This window comes from Populus alba, chromosome 19 (genome assembly GCF_005239225.2).
Source record: "Populus alba chromosome 19, ASM523922v2, whole genome shotgun sequence".
Lineage (NCBI taxonomy): Eukaryota > Viridiplantae > Streptophyta > Magnoliopsida > Malpighiales > Salicaceae > Populus > Populus alba.
Window position 1 is genome coordinate 2,128,914 of NC_133302.1, and position 13,849 is coordinate 2,142,762.

At 40.1% G+C, this 13,849-nt stretch overlaps 2 protein-coding genes across 2 annotated transcripts; one reads left to right on the top strand and one right to left on the bottom strand.

Annotated features, from left to right (window-relative positions):
* The first annotated feature begins 3,876 nt into the window (after nucleotides 1-3,876).
* Nucleotides 3,877-8,609, top strand: LOC118051978 (disease resistance protein RPV1-like). The gene is made up of 6 exons (XM_035062785.2): nucleotides 3,877-3,910; nucleotides 3,998-4,490; nucleotides 4,632-5,730; nucleotides 5,841-6,116; nucleotides 6,216-7,139; nucleotides 8,490-8,609. Exons 1-6 carry the CDS (start codon nucleotides 3,877-3,879, stop codon nucleotides 8,607-8,609), a joined length of 2,946 nt encoding a protein of 981 aa, XP_034918676.2.
* A 1,680-nt stretch (nucleotides 8,610-10,289) lies between these two features.
* Nucleotides 10,290-12,916, bottom strand: LOC118051979 (disease resistance protein RUN1-like). The gene is made up of 3 exons (XM_073406958.1): nucleotides 12,429-12,916; nucleotides 12,115-12,290; nucleotides 10,290-10,378 (listed from the first exon to the last, which is right to left on the bottom strand). Exons 1-3 carry the CDS (start codon nucleotides 12,914-12,916, stop codon nucleotides 10,290-10,292), a joined length of 753 nt encoding a protein of 250 aa, XP_073263059.1.
* Between the last annotated feature and the right edge of the window lie 933 nt (nucleotides 12,917-13,849).

Genomic DNA, 13,849 nt, shown 5'->3' on the forward strand with positions numbered 1-13,849 from the left:
CCCTTGCTCATATCTATCCTTGAAAGACAGCTTTGCTTGTAAGGCATGCTCAATGGCCTTATCTTCATTTCGCATTACTATCTTCTGCTCATGAGCTTGCAAAGAACTCATAAGCTCATCCACTGTCAACTTGTCCACTTCCTTGGACTCTTCAATTGCGACAACAACATGATCAAATTTTGGATCTATGGATCTCAAAATTTTCTCAATAATTCGAGTATCAATGAGGGCTTCTCCATTTCTCCTCATCTGATTGATTATCACCATAATCCTTGTATGATAATCAGAAATAGATTCTGAGGACTTCATTCGTAATAATTCGAATTCTCCTCTCAAAGATTGAAGACGAATCTTCTTGATTCTGTCAGCACCTTTGTATTTCTGTTGGAGAGCCTCCCATATATCATGTGATGTTTCAGCGGAAGCTATGATCTCGAATGTATCTTCATCAAGACCTTGGTAGATGATGGTCTTGGCTTTGTTGTCCTTCTTTCTGTTGACTTTCAAGGCTTGCTTTTGTGCCTCTTATAAAGCATCTTCTCTTTCTTTGGACTCTGGTTCATCATAACCAGTTTGTACAATATCCAAACACTCTTGTGACCCAAGAAATGCTTTCAATCTGATGCACCAACTATCATAGTTGTCTTTGGTCAGCTTTGGAATGAGTGTATGTGTACCTTCTGTAGTCATTTTCCTCTTTGAATGACTATATCACCTTTCTGGGAGCCGAATTTGGCCAAACGGACACTGTAGATCGATCCGGAATGGTCCAAATAGTAGGGAACCGGTCTGACTTTGTTGAAATCGGGTCATAAAATGGGTGAACCGGTCAAACAACCAATTCTGTACGGCGGGCGGTTCGCTGGGTTGAACCGGGAATATTCTGTGGAATATTCGGGGAATATTCCTTCGGCTCGGCTGAGGCTTGAAAGCGGCTCGGCTCGGCGCGAGGTACGGCTCGGCTTGTGGCTCGGCTGGACTCGGCGTATACGGCTCGGCGCGGCTCAAATATGGCGCGCGTGTGGCTCAGTCGTCTTCAACCTCGGGGCGCGTGGGATGCGCGTGGGCGATCTGGCTTAATATTCAGGCGGCGCGTGTGGGCTACCCCGAACTCCGATTTGGATGATTTTTGCGGCAGTGAGTTTGTCTTGATGAGCTCTACACTGTGGAATGATCAAAACTTGTTTTTGACAATTTTGAAAATTCGGATATACCCCAAAACACTTCTGTTTTCCGACGAACGGGGCTCTGATACCAATTGTTGGTGGGAGAAACCACTGGTGGTGGCTTTGAAACACTCAGAGGGGATAAAACACACTGTTTTATTACACAAATCCGAAGCTTACACTTAACACAAAAGGCTTAACAATTACACGCCCTCTCTCTCTCTATTCTCTTTCAAGTGTTCCTCTCAATTCTCTCCACACATATAACATAAGCTGGGCACTCTATTTATACACGAAATCAAAACAAGAAAATTCAACCTTCAAGTGTGAAGGCGGCTGGCGGCTGTGGCAGCTGTGGGGGCGGCTGGCGGCTGCGGCTGGTGGCTGGTCGGTTGGTGGCTGGTCGGTGGCAGCTGGTGGTTGCCTTCCTTGACCATCTAGAGGTTGAGTTTAATTCAACATTTCCCTCTTGCATCGCCTATAAATAGAATCTCTGTTGAAGACCTGAGGGAGGAGAAAAAAAAAAACACAAAGTCGGACGAAAACCAGCCATTACTGCCTAGTTTTCCTGCAACCAGCCTCTTCTTCTTTTTCCCTCTCCGCCGTTGGCCCTCAGCAACCACCACCATCACCACTCGTCTTCTCACCGTCATCTCCACCTCAAGCAGCCACCAAAACGTCACACACGGTGGTTGCATCATCTCTCTCTCCTCTGCAAAACTCTTCTCCTCTGTCACGGAGGCCTCCAGCAGCAGCAACAGCAGTAGCAGCAGCCGCAGCGACCATCTTGCAACGTGAGCTTTCCTTCTCCTCTGTTGGATAGCATCAGCACCAAATACCACCAGGATAGCAGCTCTCCCTTCAGCCGCTCCAACAACTGCGACCGTGGGCTCTCCTTCTCCTCTACAGGACCTGTTTTGTTCTTCCTCCAGCGGCGATCAGTTCCTGCAACCATCCTCGCCGCCTTCAGCCACGCCGGCCTCCATCGCAGCACCACCAGCGACCGCCTCCTCCACGCCAGGTAAAGTCTTCTTCCCCTCCCCCCCCTTTTTTGCACCTGTTAGCTGAAGAAGCTTCCCTCCTGCATGCATAATTGTGTTGCATGCAGGAGAAGGGGAGGGGAAAATTAATTCCCCTCCCGACTGTTTTCTTTTGCAGGGCCAGACCAATTCTGGCCCAGTCATGCATACTGGGCCAGGTCCGGCCCAGTCAGAGATATAGGCTTAAATGGGCCGAGATCGGCCCAATCCCAATTCCTGTTGGGCTGGGTTTGGCCCATTCAGTTGGGCCGGCCCAGCCCACATAATATATATTATATTATATTATGTATTATAATATATTATATTATATATATATTTTTTTTTTTTCTTTTAAAAAAATATATTCTGAAAAATCTTTGAAAAAATATTGTTGATTTGCTTGCATTTTTGTCAAAATAGCTTAATAATGGTTTGTATTTCTATACTGTAAAGATATAAATTCATTATTAAAATAGCCGGTTTTTCGTCAAAATATCAAAGATTTTCAAAATAAAAATGTTTTTGCTTTCAAAAAAATTCCAAAAAGTCCTTAAAAATATTGTTGATTTTTCCTGCATATATTTTATTAGGGTGGATTAATATTGGTTTGTATTTTTATACCGTAAGAATACCAACCCAGTATTAAAATACCCGATTTTCGTTAAAACATAAAAAAAAAATATTTTCCAATTTTTTTTTTTAAAATACGGCCTAGTCTCTCCAATATATATATATATATATATATATATATATATATCATATTTTTACACAACAAAGGAAATTTTCAAAACAATATATGTATTAGCATGCATTTTGGCTTTAATAACCAGTTTATTCAAGCCATGAGAACTAGGCCAATATTTCAAAAATTCTAAAAAAATCTTTTTGTTTTCTTTTAGTATTTGGGATTATGAATTTATACGTAAAACGTATTCCTAAATTAATAAAGTTTTGGTATAGACGTTAGAACGATTAGGATTTTACCCGATAAGATAAAGACCTTCTTACCGAGGAGGATTTTTCTTGAACCATAGACAGACCAACAACTAGAAGTACAATAACACTTTAGTTTTTATCAGACAATAAAACAATGCAGCTTACCTTAGGTAAGGCGCACTTGGGGTGCTAATACCTTCCCTTTACGCAACCAGTCCCCGTACCCGATCTCTAAGACCAGTTAGGGTTCCTAGTGACCAAAATACTAGGTGGCGACTCCCATTCCATTTTCCACCCACTAAAGACAATATCTTCTTGTCTTCCTATATTTGCCAAATAGAGATACATTTACATTGTAGTTTTAAAATGGAAAGAACATGTAAAAATCGCCAGCCGATGCCGCGTGGATTTTCCGACGTGCGACACCACTGATGACGTGGCCGATGGAGATTTGGTAGATGATATGGTAGATGGCGTGTCCTGACACGTGGTGGGTGATGCGTCGGGTGACATGACAATGATGTGGTCACTGATTGGGATAAAGATGCTTTTGCATATTTAGTGGAAGGAGAAAGACAAAGGGTTGGTTTGTTGGAGTTCCTGGTCTGATTCAGTCCTATCTAATGTACCCATGAGTGTTCTCATGTAATTTATTGTCTATTGAATCTGTCTGGTAATCACTAAATGAAAGAACACTAAATTTTGGAATATCCTAGCAAATATCTTTTCAATTACGGATAATCCACTGATAAATAATGGAAGTGTTGAACAGTGGTGATCGCCTTACATGCATTTCTTGCTAGTAATTACAAGAAAGCAGATTCCTTCTCCAATTCATTGCTGCATTGCTAATTTATTGTGCTATAATTTCTGCAGCTTCCATGACAGAGCCAGAATCTTCTCGATCTACACCAAAAGGGGCCTATGATGTATTTCTGAGTTTTAGAGGAGAAGATAATCGCAAGAATTTTACAGATCATCTATATACTTCCTTAGGCCAGGCAGGAATCCTCACTTTTCAAGATCATAATGAAATTCCTAGAGGTGAAGAAATCTCCAAACATCTCCTTAAGGCAATTCAAGAATCAAAGATATATATAGTGGTGTTCTCAAAAGGATATGCTTCTTCTAGATGGTGTCTTAATGAACTTGTAGAGATTCTTGAGTGCAAAAACAGGAAAACTGGTCAGATTGTTCTTCCAGTATTCTATGACATTAATCCTTCAGATGTGAGAAAACAGACTGGCAGTTTTGCAAAAGCATTTGATAGCCATGAAGAATGTTTTAAAGAGAAGGTAAAGGAATGGAGAAAAGCTCTTGAGGAGGCCGGAAATCTAAGTGGATGGAATCTCAATGATATGGAAAATGGGTATGACATTTCTCTCTAAGATTCACTTGCACACATTTATGGAGTAATTATACATTAGATTTTACCATGTGAAACAACAAAATATTTTTTTAGCATGCTTAATTGTCTCTCTATTAATGAGTTGCTTTTGTCAATGAACAGCCACGAATCAAAATTTATCCAAGTGATTGTCAAGGATGTGTTGAATAAATTGGATCCCAAGAACCTAAATGTTGCTACTCACCTAGTAGGTATTGATCGCCTTGTCCATACTATTAGTGACTTCCTAAGTGCTGCGACAGATGAGGTTCGCATTGTGGGCATACATGGGATGCCAGGAATAGGAAAGACGACTATAGCAAAAGTTGTATTTAATCAACTCTGCTATGGATTTGAGGGAAGCTGTTTTCTTTCGAGTATCAATGACACATCAGAACAATCGAATAGTCTTGTTCTCTTACAAGAACAGATTCTTCATGATATTTTAAAACAAAATGCTGGAACTATCAATAATGTTGATAGAGGAATGGTTCTCATCAAGGAACGGCTTTGTCACAAAAGAGTTCTTGTTGTTTTTGATGATGTAGTTCATTTGAAGCAACTAAATGCTTTGATGGGAGAGCGAAGCTGGTTTGGTCCCGGGAGTAGTGTAATAATTACAACTAAAGATGAACGCTTGCTTCTCAAAGCGGATCGAACATATCAGGTCGAAGAATTGAAACAGTATGAGTCCTTTCAGCTTTTCAGTTGGCATGCCTTTGGGGATAACAAACCAACAAAAGATTATGTTGAGCTTTTGAATGATATAGTTGATTACTGTGGAGGGCTTCCTTTAGCCCTTGAGGTTTTAGGTTCTTGTTTGTCCGGGAAAAACAAATCTAGATGGAAATGTGTAATTGACAAGTTGAGAAAAATTTCAAATTGTGAAATTCAAAAAAAACTTAGAATAAGTTTTGACACACTTGATGACTATAAACTAAAGAATACATTTCTTGATATTGCATGCTTTTTTATTGGTAGAAATAAAGATTACGTAGCAAATGTACTAGAAGGCCGTTGTGGTTACAATCCAGAAGATGATTTGGGAATTCTCAGTGAAAGGTCTTTGATTAAAGTTAATGCTTCTGGAAAGATAAGCATGCATGATCTATTGAGAGACATGGGAAGGGAGATCATTCATGAAGAGTCACCTGACCACCCTGGAAAACGCAGCCGAATTTGGCAACGTGAGGATGCATGGAATGTACTCAGCAAGCAGATGGTAATTACTAAATGCATACACAAAAGCACAATCATGCACGTTTATCTTTCTTTTCAAACGTTTTGCTTATAATTATTTAGAAGTTCTACTGAATTTTGTTCTTTTTTTAGGGAACGGAAGTTGTAGAGGGTCTAGTGCTGGATGCGAGAACATCAAAAGATAAATCACTGAGCACGGGATCATTTACAAATATGCGATGCTTGAAGTTACTCCAAATCAATGGAGTACATCTCACTGGACCCTTCAACCTGCTTTCTGAAGAGTTGATATGGATTTGTTGGCTTGAATGTGCTTTAAAATCTTTTCCATCCGATTTATTGTTGAACAACCTAGTTGTTCTTGATATGCAGTATAGTAACATCAAAGAATTTTGGAAGGAAAAAAAGGTGTGAAGCATACTACAGTCCTCCAAAATTTGTTGTTTATATTTTCAAGTTAGAACTTTTGATGATTAGTTTTTGTTGTTCTCCTCATTGCTCTGACAGATTCTCAACAAGCTGAGAATCCTTAATCTCAGTTATTCAAAGAATCTTGTTAAAACACCAAACTTGCACAGTTCAAGTCTAGAGAAATTCATGCTTGAAGGTTGCTCGAGTTTGGTTGAGATGCATCAATCTATTGGACATTTGAAGAGACTCGTTTTCTTGAATCTGAAGGGATGTTGGAGGCTAAAGATTCTTCCTGAAAGCATTTGTGAGGTAAAATCTCTTGAAAGTTTGAATATTTCGGGGTGTTCACATCTTGAGAAGTTGCCGGAGCGCTTGTGTGATATTGAATCCTTTACTGAGCTCTTAGCAGATGGAATTGAGAATGAGCAATTTTTATCTTCAATTGAACATTTAAAGTATGTAAGGAAGTTGTCATTGTGCGGATACAATTTCAATCTGGACGCACCATCATCTCCATCCTGGCCTTCACCAATTTCATCATGGATGTCAGCAAGTGTTTTAGATTGGAAAGCTTTGCTGCCAACTTCTTTCACTGGTTGGAGATTATTGAGAAAACTAAGACTTGCTTATTATGGTTTGTCTGAAGGCTCACTTAATTGTGTTGATTTTTGTGGTTTGTCCTCTCTTGAAGAATTGAATCTATCAGGAAACAAATTCTTCAGTCTACCTTATGGCATAAGTGTCCTTCCTAAGCTGGTGTTTTTGAGAGTTCATAATTGCAGCAATCTTGTATCAATCTCAGAGCTTCCCTCAAATTTAAAATTCTTGGATGCAATCGGTTGCACATCAATGGAAAGAGTAAGACTGCCAATCCAGTTAAAAGAAAATGAAAATCTGTCTATGTATAGGTGTTCAGATTTAATGGAGATTCAGGGCATGGAAGGTCTAAGTAATCATGGCTGGATTCTTTCCTCTGATACCGCCTCCGATTTATCAAATAATAAGAAGAACATTGTTGAGGTACTATTCTCTCTCTCTCTCTCTCTCTCTCTCTCTCTATATATATATATATATATATATATATATATGTTAGTGTTTGAAATTTCAGCACTCTTTCAAATGAATTTATATATGCAGGCATCGTGCAATGGTAGTTATGGATATCATATTCACGACTACGATGTGAAATTGTCTATGAGTATCTATTATTTTAAGTTTCCAAAGGGGTTCATCTACCATGGACAAGGATGTTCATTATCATTTCATGTACCTCTAGTTTTCCAAGGGTTGATTTTTTGGGCTTTCTCTACAAGGATTGTTTTTAGTCGGATTCCCAGAATCAATGCTATTATTAGAAAGAAGAGCAACGGTATTCAATTGTTTGAAGCTACACACGCAGTCGGACACTATTCCCTCTTAGTTGGGTAAGATACATAAGTTCAAGTGAGATGGCAATGGAAGAACATTGTGCACACGAAGAACTGGAATTGTATGTGAATTTGGGGAGCGAAGACATTAATGTGAAACAATGTGGGATCCAAGTGATTGTAGATTTGGATTCATTTGAAGGAATAGAGGGGAATCATGGCGTTGACAACCAAGAGTTAGAAGTGGGAAGAGATAGAGTGCCATATCATCTGCTTCCTCATGCGTCATATCATCTGCTTCCTCATCCTCTTTATGGTTCAATAGGATTTTGTACAATGGAGGAGTGGAAAGATTTTTTATCTAATTTCCTGAGCTCAATTCGTTGAAGGATTTCAATTCGTTCAATAGGAATTTGAGTTGGAAACAGTACTCAGGTCTGATATTACCGCCTTGTTGTCCAAAACAAACAAACAAATAAATATATAGCATTGTGTTTTTGGGCTGTTTCTTTTTATATAATGTATCATTTGTTGAAAATAATTTTACTCGAAAGGGAATAATTTATTGGATTATTTGTTCAAGGGAGATGGATTATTACTCTACTTCCAGGACCAAACCAACTTCCATCTCCCACCAAAGCTTTTAGTTGGTACTGATGAGTCACATCATCAACAACAACAAGAACTCTTTTGTGACAAAGTCGTTCTTTGATCAGAACCATTCCTCTATCAACATGTCTCACTACTCTCACACTTTGCTCTCTAAGATCATGCCTCTTTTATAGGCATCAATGGCAGCTCCTCTTGCTCCTTTGTCAACAAAGGCTGTTGCCAACTTCTTCTCTTCTTCAACAATGATGGCTACCAAAGTCAATGGTTGTAGCCACCATTTGGTGCACATGTAATGGCAACACACCTAACAATCACCCCCTTTGCCATTCATGTGGGGCAATTTTCCGCTTACTTCTTCAGCACAAGCTTTCATCTTGCAGCTCTTCTATAGGCATCAATGGCAGCTCCTCTTGCTCCTTTGTCAACAAAGGCTGTTGCCAACTTCTTCTCTTCTTCAACAATGATGGCTACCAAAGTCAATGGTTGTAGCCACCATTTGTTGCACATGTAATGGCAACACACCTAACAATCACCCCCTTTGCCATTCATGTGGGGCAATTTTCCGCTTACTTCTTCAGCACAAGCTTTCATCTTGCAGCTCTTCCAAGCTTACCATTCTGAGAGCAATTGTGGCCAAGTTTACAGGTACTCGCCAAACTTTTCAATCACCAGAGTCACCAAAGCACACCTTTTCTCACACAAAAGGATCACTATAACCAGATGGTCTGCCACTTCACATCTAAAGAGTGTTAACGCTTGTCTCTGGGCCACAACATTCCCCTTCGAGCGTATCAACCATGCTCGGTCTGGAATGATTCATCAAGCCTCACACTAAGGCTTACAACACCCCCTCAAACGGAAATTTCTATTTCTAAGTGCGACAGTTATTATCTGAGTATCTCAATATGATCACGAGCTCACCACTCTTCCAAGAGTCTACTCATCCAGGAGTTGCGCCTGCCCTCTGTTCCATCCTAGGAACCACGCCTTACTTCTCCGTGAGTCTCTCGCTCTTAGTCTCAAGAGTCCAGGTAGCTCTCCACCTTTAACCATGGGGACAGCCCATTAAGGTTGATCCATATTTGTCTTGATACTGTGAGTATTACAATGCCTTCATCGAGCTCACCACCTTGACAAGAGTCAACTTGTTCCTGGAACCTGCGCATGCCCTCTGCTCCTCTATAGCAGTCGCGTCTTAATGCTCCACAAGTCATCCACTTATTGTCCAAGGCAAATGTCTTCTAGCTCATTGATCTTTAGCATGGGGGCAATATCCATGAAAGTCAATCTTGCATTTGTCTCCATACTCATCATAGCCACTTTATTGGCTATACACCTGTCCACTTATATCTAGCCATCACATTGGCTCTGGGGCGTTCTGAACTGGGCTCATATCGTGGCCCACACACCTTCTCCTCGAGTGTCTTCACCCGTTGTCATGGGACGGTCTGAACTGGGCTCCTATCATGGCCCTCACACCTTCTCCCTAAGGTGTCTTTGACTTTCATAGGCTAACATCCTCCTTCAGCTGGGATGCTTCAGTGGCTCCAAGATTCTCTACCACCATGTGGACTTGGGAGAGATTACTGCCACTAACGACATAGAAAGACAAAGTTGCGGTATACTCCTCACAATCCTCCACCTCGATTTCTATGTTTGGAGCTTCTATGCCTTTCTGCTTGATAGCTCCACCCACACCAACTCTCTTTGGTGTCTACGCCTTTCATCATAGGCGGTCGCCTTTTATCACAGGCGTTCGCACCCCCTTAATTAGGTGCCTCTGCAACAGCTCATCTTTCCATCCTTGCATGCATTGGAAAGGTCCTCGTGTGTTGTCTTCATCAAGAGCACATGAGACTTCCTGTTGTACAACTTCTACATAGTCTCTACTCTGAGCTTCATCTGAGAACTCTTCTTCTCCTTGCACCTGTTGTCTCAATACAGTACCTCGTTAAGATCCTACGAGTACTCCTGCACAATCTCTGTGTGCCCTCGTGCAATTTATGTTCTCCAGATTTCTCCCTATTCCTTGCTTATGTTTGACAGCAGCTCATCCCGTCACAACACCTATCCAAGTCAAAATAGGGTGCCAATCTTTATCCCCTTGCTGTATTTCTCTTCCATTATAAGGGTCTTCATTAATTCTCCCCTCGAGAAATCACAGTCATTGAATCTAGCTTCTTTAGAGAAATCACCACTTCATCAGATCCTTGATCATACGGAACCCAATTGTTCCCCTTGTGTCGTCATCCTGCTGGTCTTCAACAGTTTCATTACAAACTGTTACATATACGAAAATAGTACCGTATGGATAATCCTTCCACGAAGCAAGTTCCCAGGAAAGATTGGAGGGGTCACACTGGTCCCGCTTAAAACCCAATCTCCTAGACAGAACTTCTTATGCCATATCTATCCATCGTACTGTCTCTCCGTATATACAACCATTTGCTAGCTTTGTTGCGGCTTTCCTTTACAAGTGATCTGGGTATCCTGCTTTTATACCTGATTTCTCAACATCTGACGAGACTACCATGCTTAGATTCGCCAAGATTGGTCTTTATCAATTTTCACTCTCCACCTCAAATTGTCCACATAACCGGGTGTCCAGAGTGTCCCAATTTTGCCTTCCATCAAGGCAATTAAAATTTTCCCATTTAACAGTTCAACACATGTAATTGGGTAAACATGTGCACCTTCTTCTTCTTCATCTCCATTGACCACCATGATAACCTTCAGATGCCTCCTCATCGGGCAATCTCTCTTTAATAATTCACCACCGCTATGTTCGGTCTCGAATCTCAACGATCGGACCGTACCATTGCATCCAGAATGATCAAATTAGCTGGAAACATGCCTTGAATCATCCAAATCGCACTTCAGACGGCTAAGATTTGATCAAAACAATTCTGGCCTAATCAACGGCTCAGATTCACTCTCAGATCCAGTTGCACGTAGGATCAGCTACACTGGATCCTATACCTCGGCTCGCGGCTGATGACGTGGCAGGTGGGTCCCACTATGTTGACATGGGTGTTGACTATTCAATTTGCATGCTGACGTTTGTGTCTACTGTTCACATGGGTCGGGTCAGCTAGTCTTCGGGTCGGGTCAACTCATCCGGGTGAAGAAGACGCGTGGGCGCGTGGGTGGACGCCTTGCCGGAGAGTGATGGAGAGTGCGGCCATGTCCGACGTCCGATTTTGACGCCGTTTTCACCAGTGGCTTTGTCTCTTCCTCCTCTACACAGTGGGATGTCAAAACACCATTTTAAAAACTTTTATTTTTGATCAAAAAATCAAACATCACTTCAAACCATGTGCTCTGATACCAATTTTTGGGCGGAATTCGAGACCGGTGATGTACTGATCTTTGCTCATAAGAGGGGTAAGCACATTGAGACAATATTTAACGTGGTTTGGCAAATCACCTACATCCACGGGAAAGAGTCCATATTATTTAGAGATAGAGAAAGAATACAACACATGGAGGAGGATCACATTCACTCAACTCCCATCTCTTATTGCTGCATAGGGCAGCAGCTGCATAAGGCAGCAGGGCTGCTGGTGGCAGCCCTTCTCTTTCTTTCTCTCTTCTTCTCTCTACATGTCTCACTACTCTCACACTTTGCTCTCTAAGATCATGCCTCTTTTATAGGCATCAATGGCAGCTCCTCTTGCTCCTTTGTCAATAAAGGCTGCTGCCAACTTCTTCTTTTCTTCAACAATGATGGCTACCAAAGTCAATGGTTGTAGCCACCATTTGTTGCACATGTAATGGCAACATACCTAACACTCTTTTGTGATAAAGTCGTTCTTTGATTAGAACCATTCCTCTATCAACATTATTGATATTTGTTGGATTTTGCTTTAAGATATCACTAAGAAGTTGTTCTTGTAAAAGAACAAGACCATTCGATTGTTCTGAAGTTTCATTGATATTCGAAAGAAAACAGCTTCCCTCGAATCCATAGCATAGTTGATTAAATACAACTTTTGCTATAGTCGTCTTTCCTATACCCGGCATCCCATGTATGCCCACAAGGCGGACATCAACTATCGCGGTACTTATGAAGTCACTAATAGTATGGACAAGGGGATCAATACCTACTAGGTGAGTAGAAACATTTATGTACTTGGGATCCAATTTATTCAACACATCCTTGATAATGTCTTGGATAAATTTTGATTCGTGCCTGCTCAGAAACAAAAGCAAGTCTTTAATAGAGAGACAATTAAGCATGCTAAAAAAAATTATTATTTCACATGGTAAAATCTAACGTATAATTACTCCGTAAATGTGTGCAGGGAATCTTAGAGAGAAAAAGGCATACCCATTTTCCATATCACTGAGATTCCATCCGAAGAGATTTCCCGCCTCCTCAAGAGCTATTCTCCACTCCTTCACCGTCTCTTTAAAACACTCTCCATGCTTATCAAATGCTTTTACAAAACTGCCGGTCTGCTTTCTCACATCTGAAGGATCAATGTAATAGAATACAGGAAGAACAATCTGACCAGTTTTCCTGTTTTTGCACTCAAGAATCTCTACAAGTTCATAAAGACACCATCTAGAAGAAGCATATCCTTTTGAGAACACCACTATATATATCTTTGATTCTTGAATTGCCTTGAGGAGATATTTGGAGATTTCTTCACCCCTAGGAATTTCATTATGATCTCGAAAAGTGTAGATTCCTGCCTGGCCTAAGGCAGTATATAGATGATCTGTAAAATTCTTGCGATTATCTTCTCCTCTAAAACTCAGAAATACATTGTAGGCCCCATTTGGTCTAGAGCGAGAAGACTCTAGCTCTGTCATGGCAGCTGCAGAAATTATGACACAATAAATTAGCAATGGAGCAAGGAATGCATGTAAAGCGATCATCAGAGACAATACATGTAAATTCTGATGGGAATTTGTTAGAGAAGCTGAATTTTGATCTGTATATAATTTAAGTGACATGATAAAGAGGAATCCCCGTGAAAGTGATTAATCTTTAAGAAACAATTAACATATTGAAGCAGGTGTATCGTGAAGTGCATGGCCTATTTTATCAGCCGTGTTGTTGGTGAGGTTTTGACCGCATCGGAGTCAAATGGCATGATTTTCCACACGGCAAACTAATAACACCATTATCATGCAATCGGCTGCCTCCATCTCTCCTCCGTCTAATCTGATACTCTCAAAATCAAATGGTCTAAATTTCCGCAAACCTTTTTTCAAAGCCTGGGTTTTTTTTTCTTCCAAACAAGACTTTGACTAGACGTCAACTGAACTTTCTTTCTTTACTTTTGAATAAATGTTACACTCAATTTCTTTCTTTGGTTCAAAAGGTTAGACTTCCCAGCAATATAAACATTACCGATATTCTCATACCATGTTTCCATAATGTGGTTTATATGTAGCAAAAAATTTCAATTTCTATTGTTTTCTAAAAGACTTTTTGACACCGAAAGCACAAGCAATAATTCTAATTCGTAATTTTATTCGTAAAAAAAACTTATTATGGTTTACTTTTGTAAGGAGTTTATATTATTTAAAAGAGCCAAGAAAATCAACTAAAAAATATTAAAAAAATCCAAAAATAAAGAAAAAGTAATAAAACTTCTAAACATATTAAGAAAATCTCAATATTTGATTTTCTAAACTAAATATAAAAAAGTAAAATTACCAAAATAATTATTTTCCTAGGAAATAATAAGAACTAAAAAACAAATTCCTGAAAATCATCCTCATCAATTTTAGAGTATA

What these genes read in the sequence shown, in the direction of transcription:
- LOC118051978 (XM_035062785.2), top strand. Translation starts at nt 3,877, where the DNA reads ATGGAAGTGTTGAACAGTGGTGATCGCCTTACAT. An exon ending in CAGTGGTGATCGCCTTACAT is followed by an intron (nt 3,911 to 3,997) that starts GCATTTCTTGCT and finishes TAATTTCTGCAG; the next exon opens with CTTCCATGACAGAGCCAGAA. An exon ending in AATTTTGGAAGGAAAAAAAG is followed by an intron (nt 6,117 to 6,215) that starts GTGTGAAGCATA and finishes TTGCTCTGACAG; the next exon opens with ATTCTCAACAAGCTGAGAAT.
- LOC118051979 (XM_073406958.1), bottom strand. Translation starts at nt 12,916, where the DNA reads ATGACAGAGCTAGAGTCTTCTCGCTCTAGACCAAATGGGGCCTACAAT. An exon ending in CTCAGTGATATGGAAAATGG is followed by an intron (nt 12,291 to 12,428) that starts GTATGCCTTTTT and finishes GTTTCTGAGCAG; the next exon opens with GCACGAATCAAAATTTATCC. An exon ending in GGGCATACATGGGATGCCGG is followed by an intron (nt 10,379 to 12,114) that starts GTATAGGAAAGA and finishes TATATGTAACAG; the next exon opens with TTTGTAATGAAACTGTTGAA.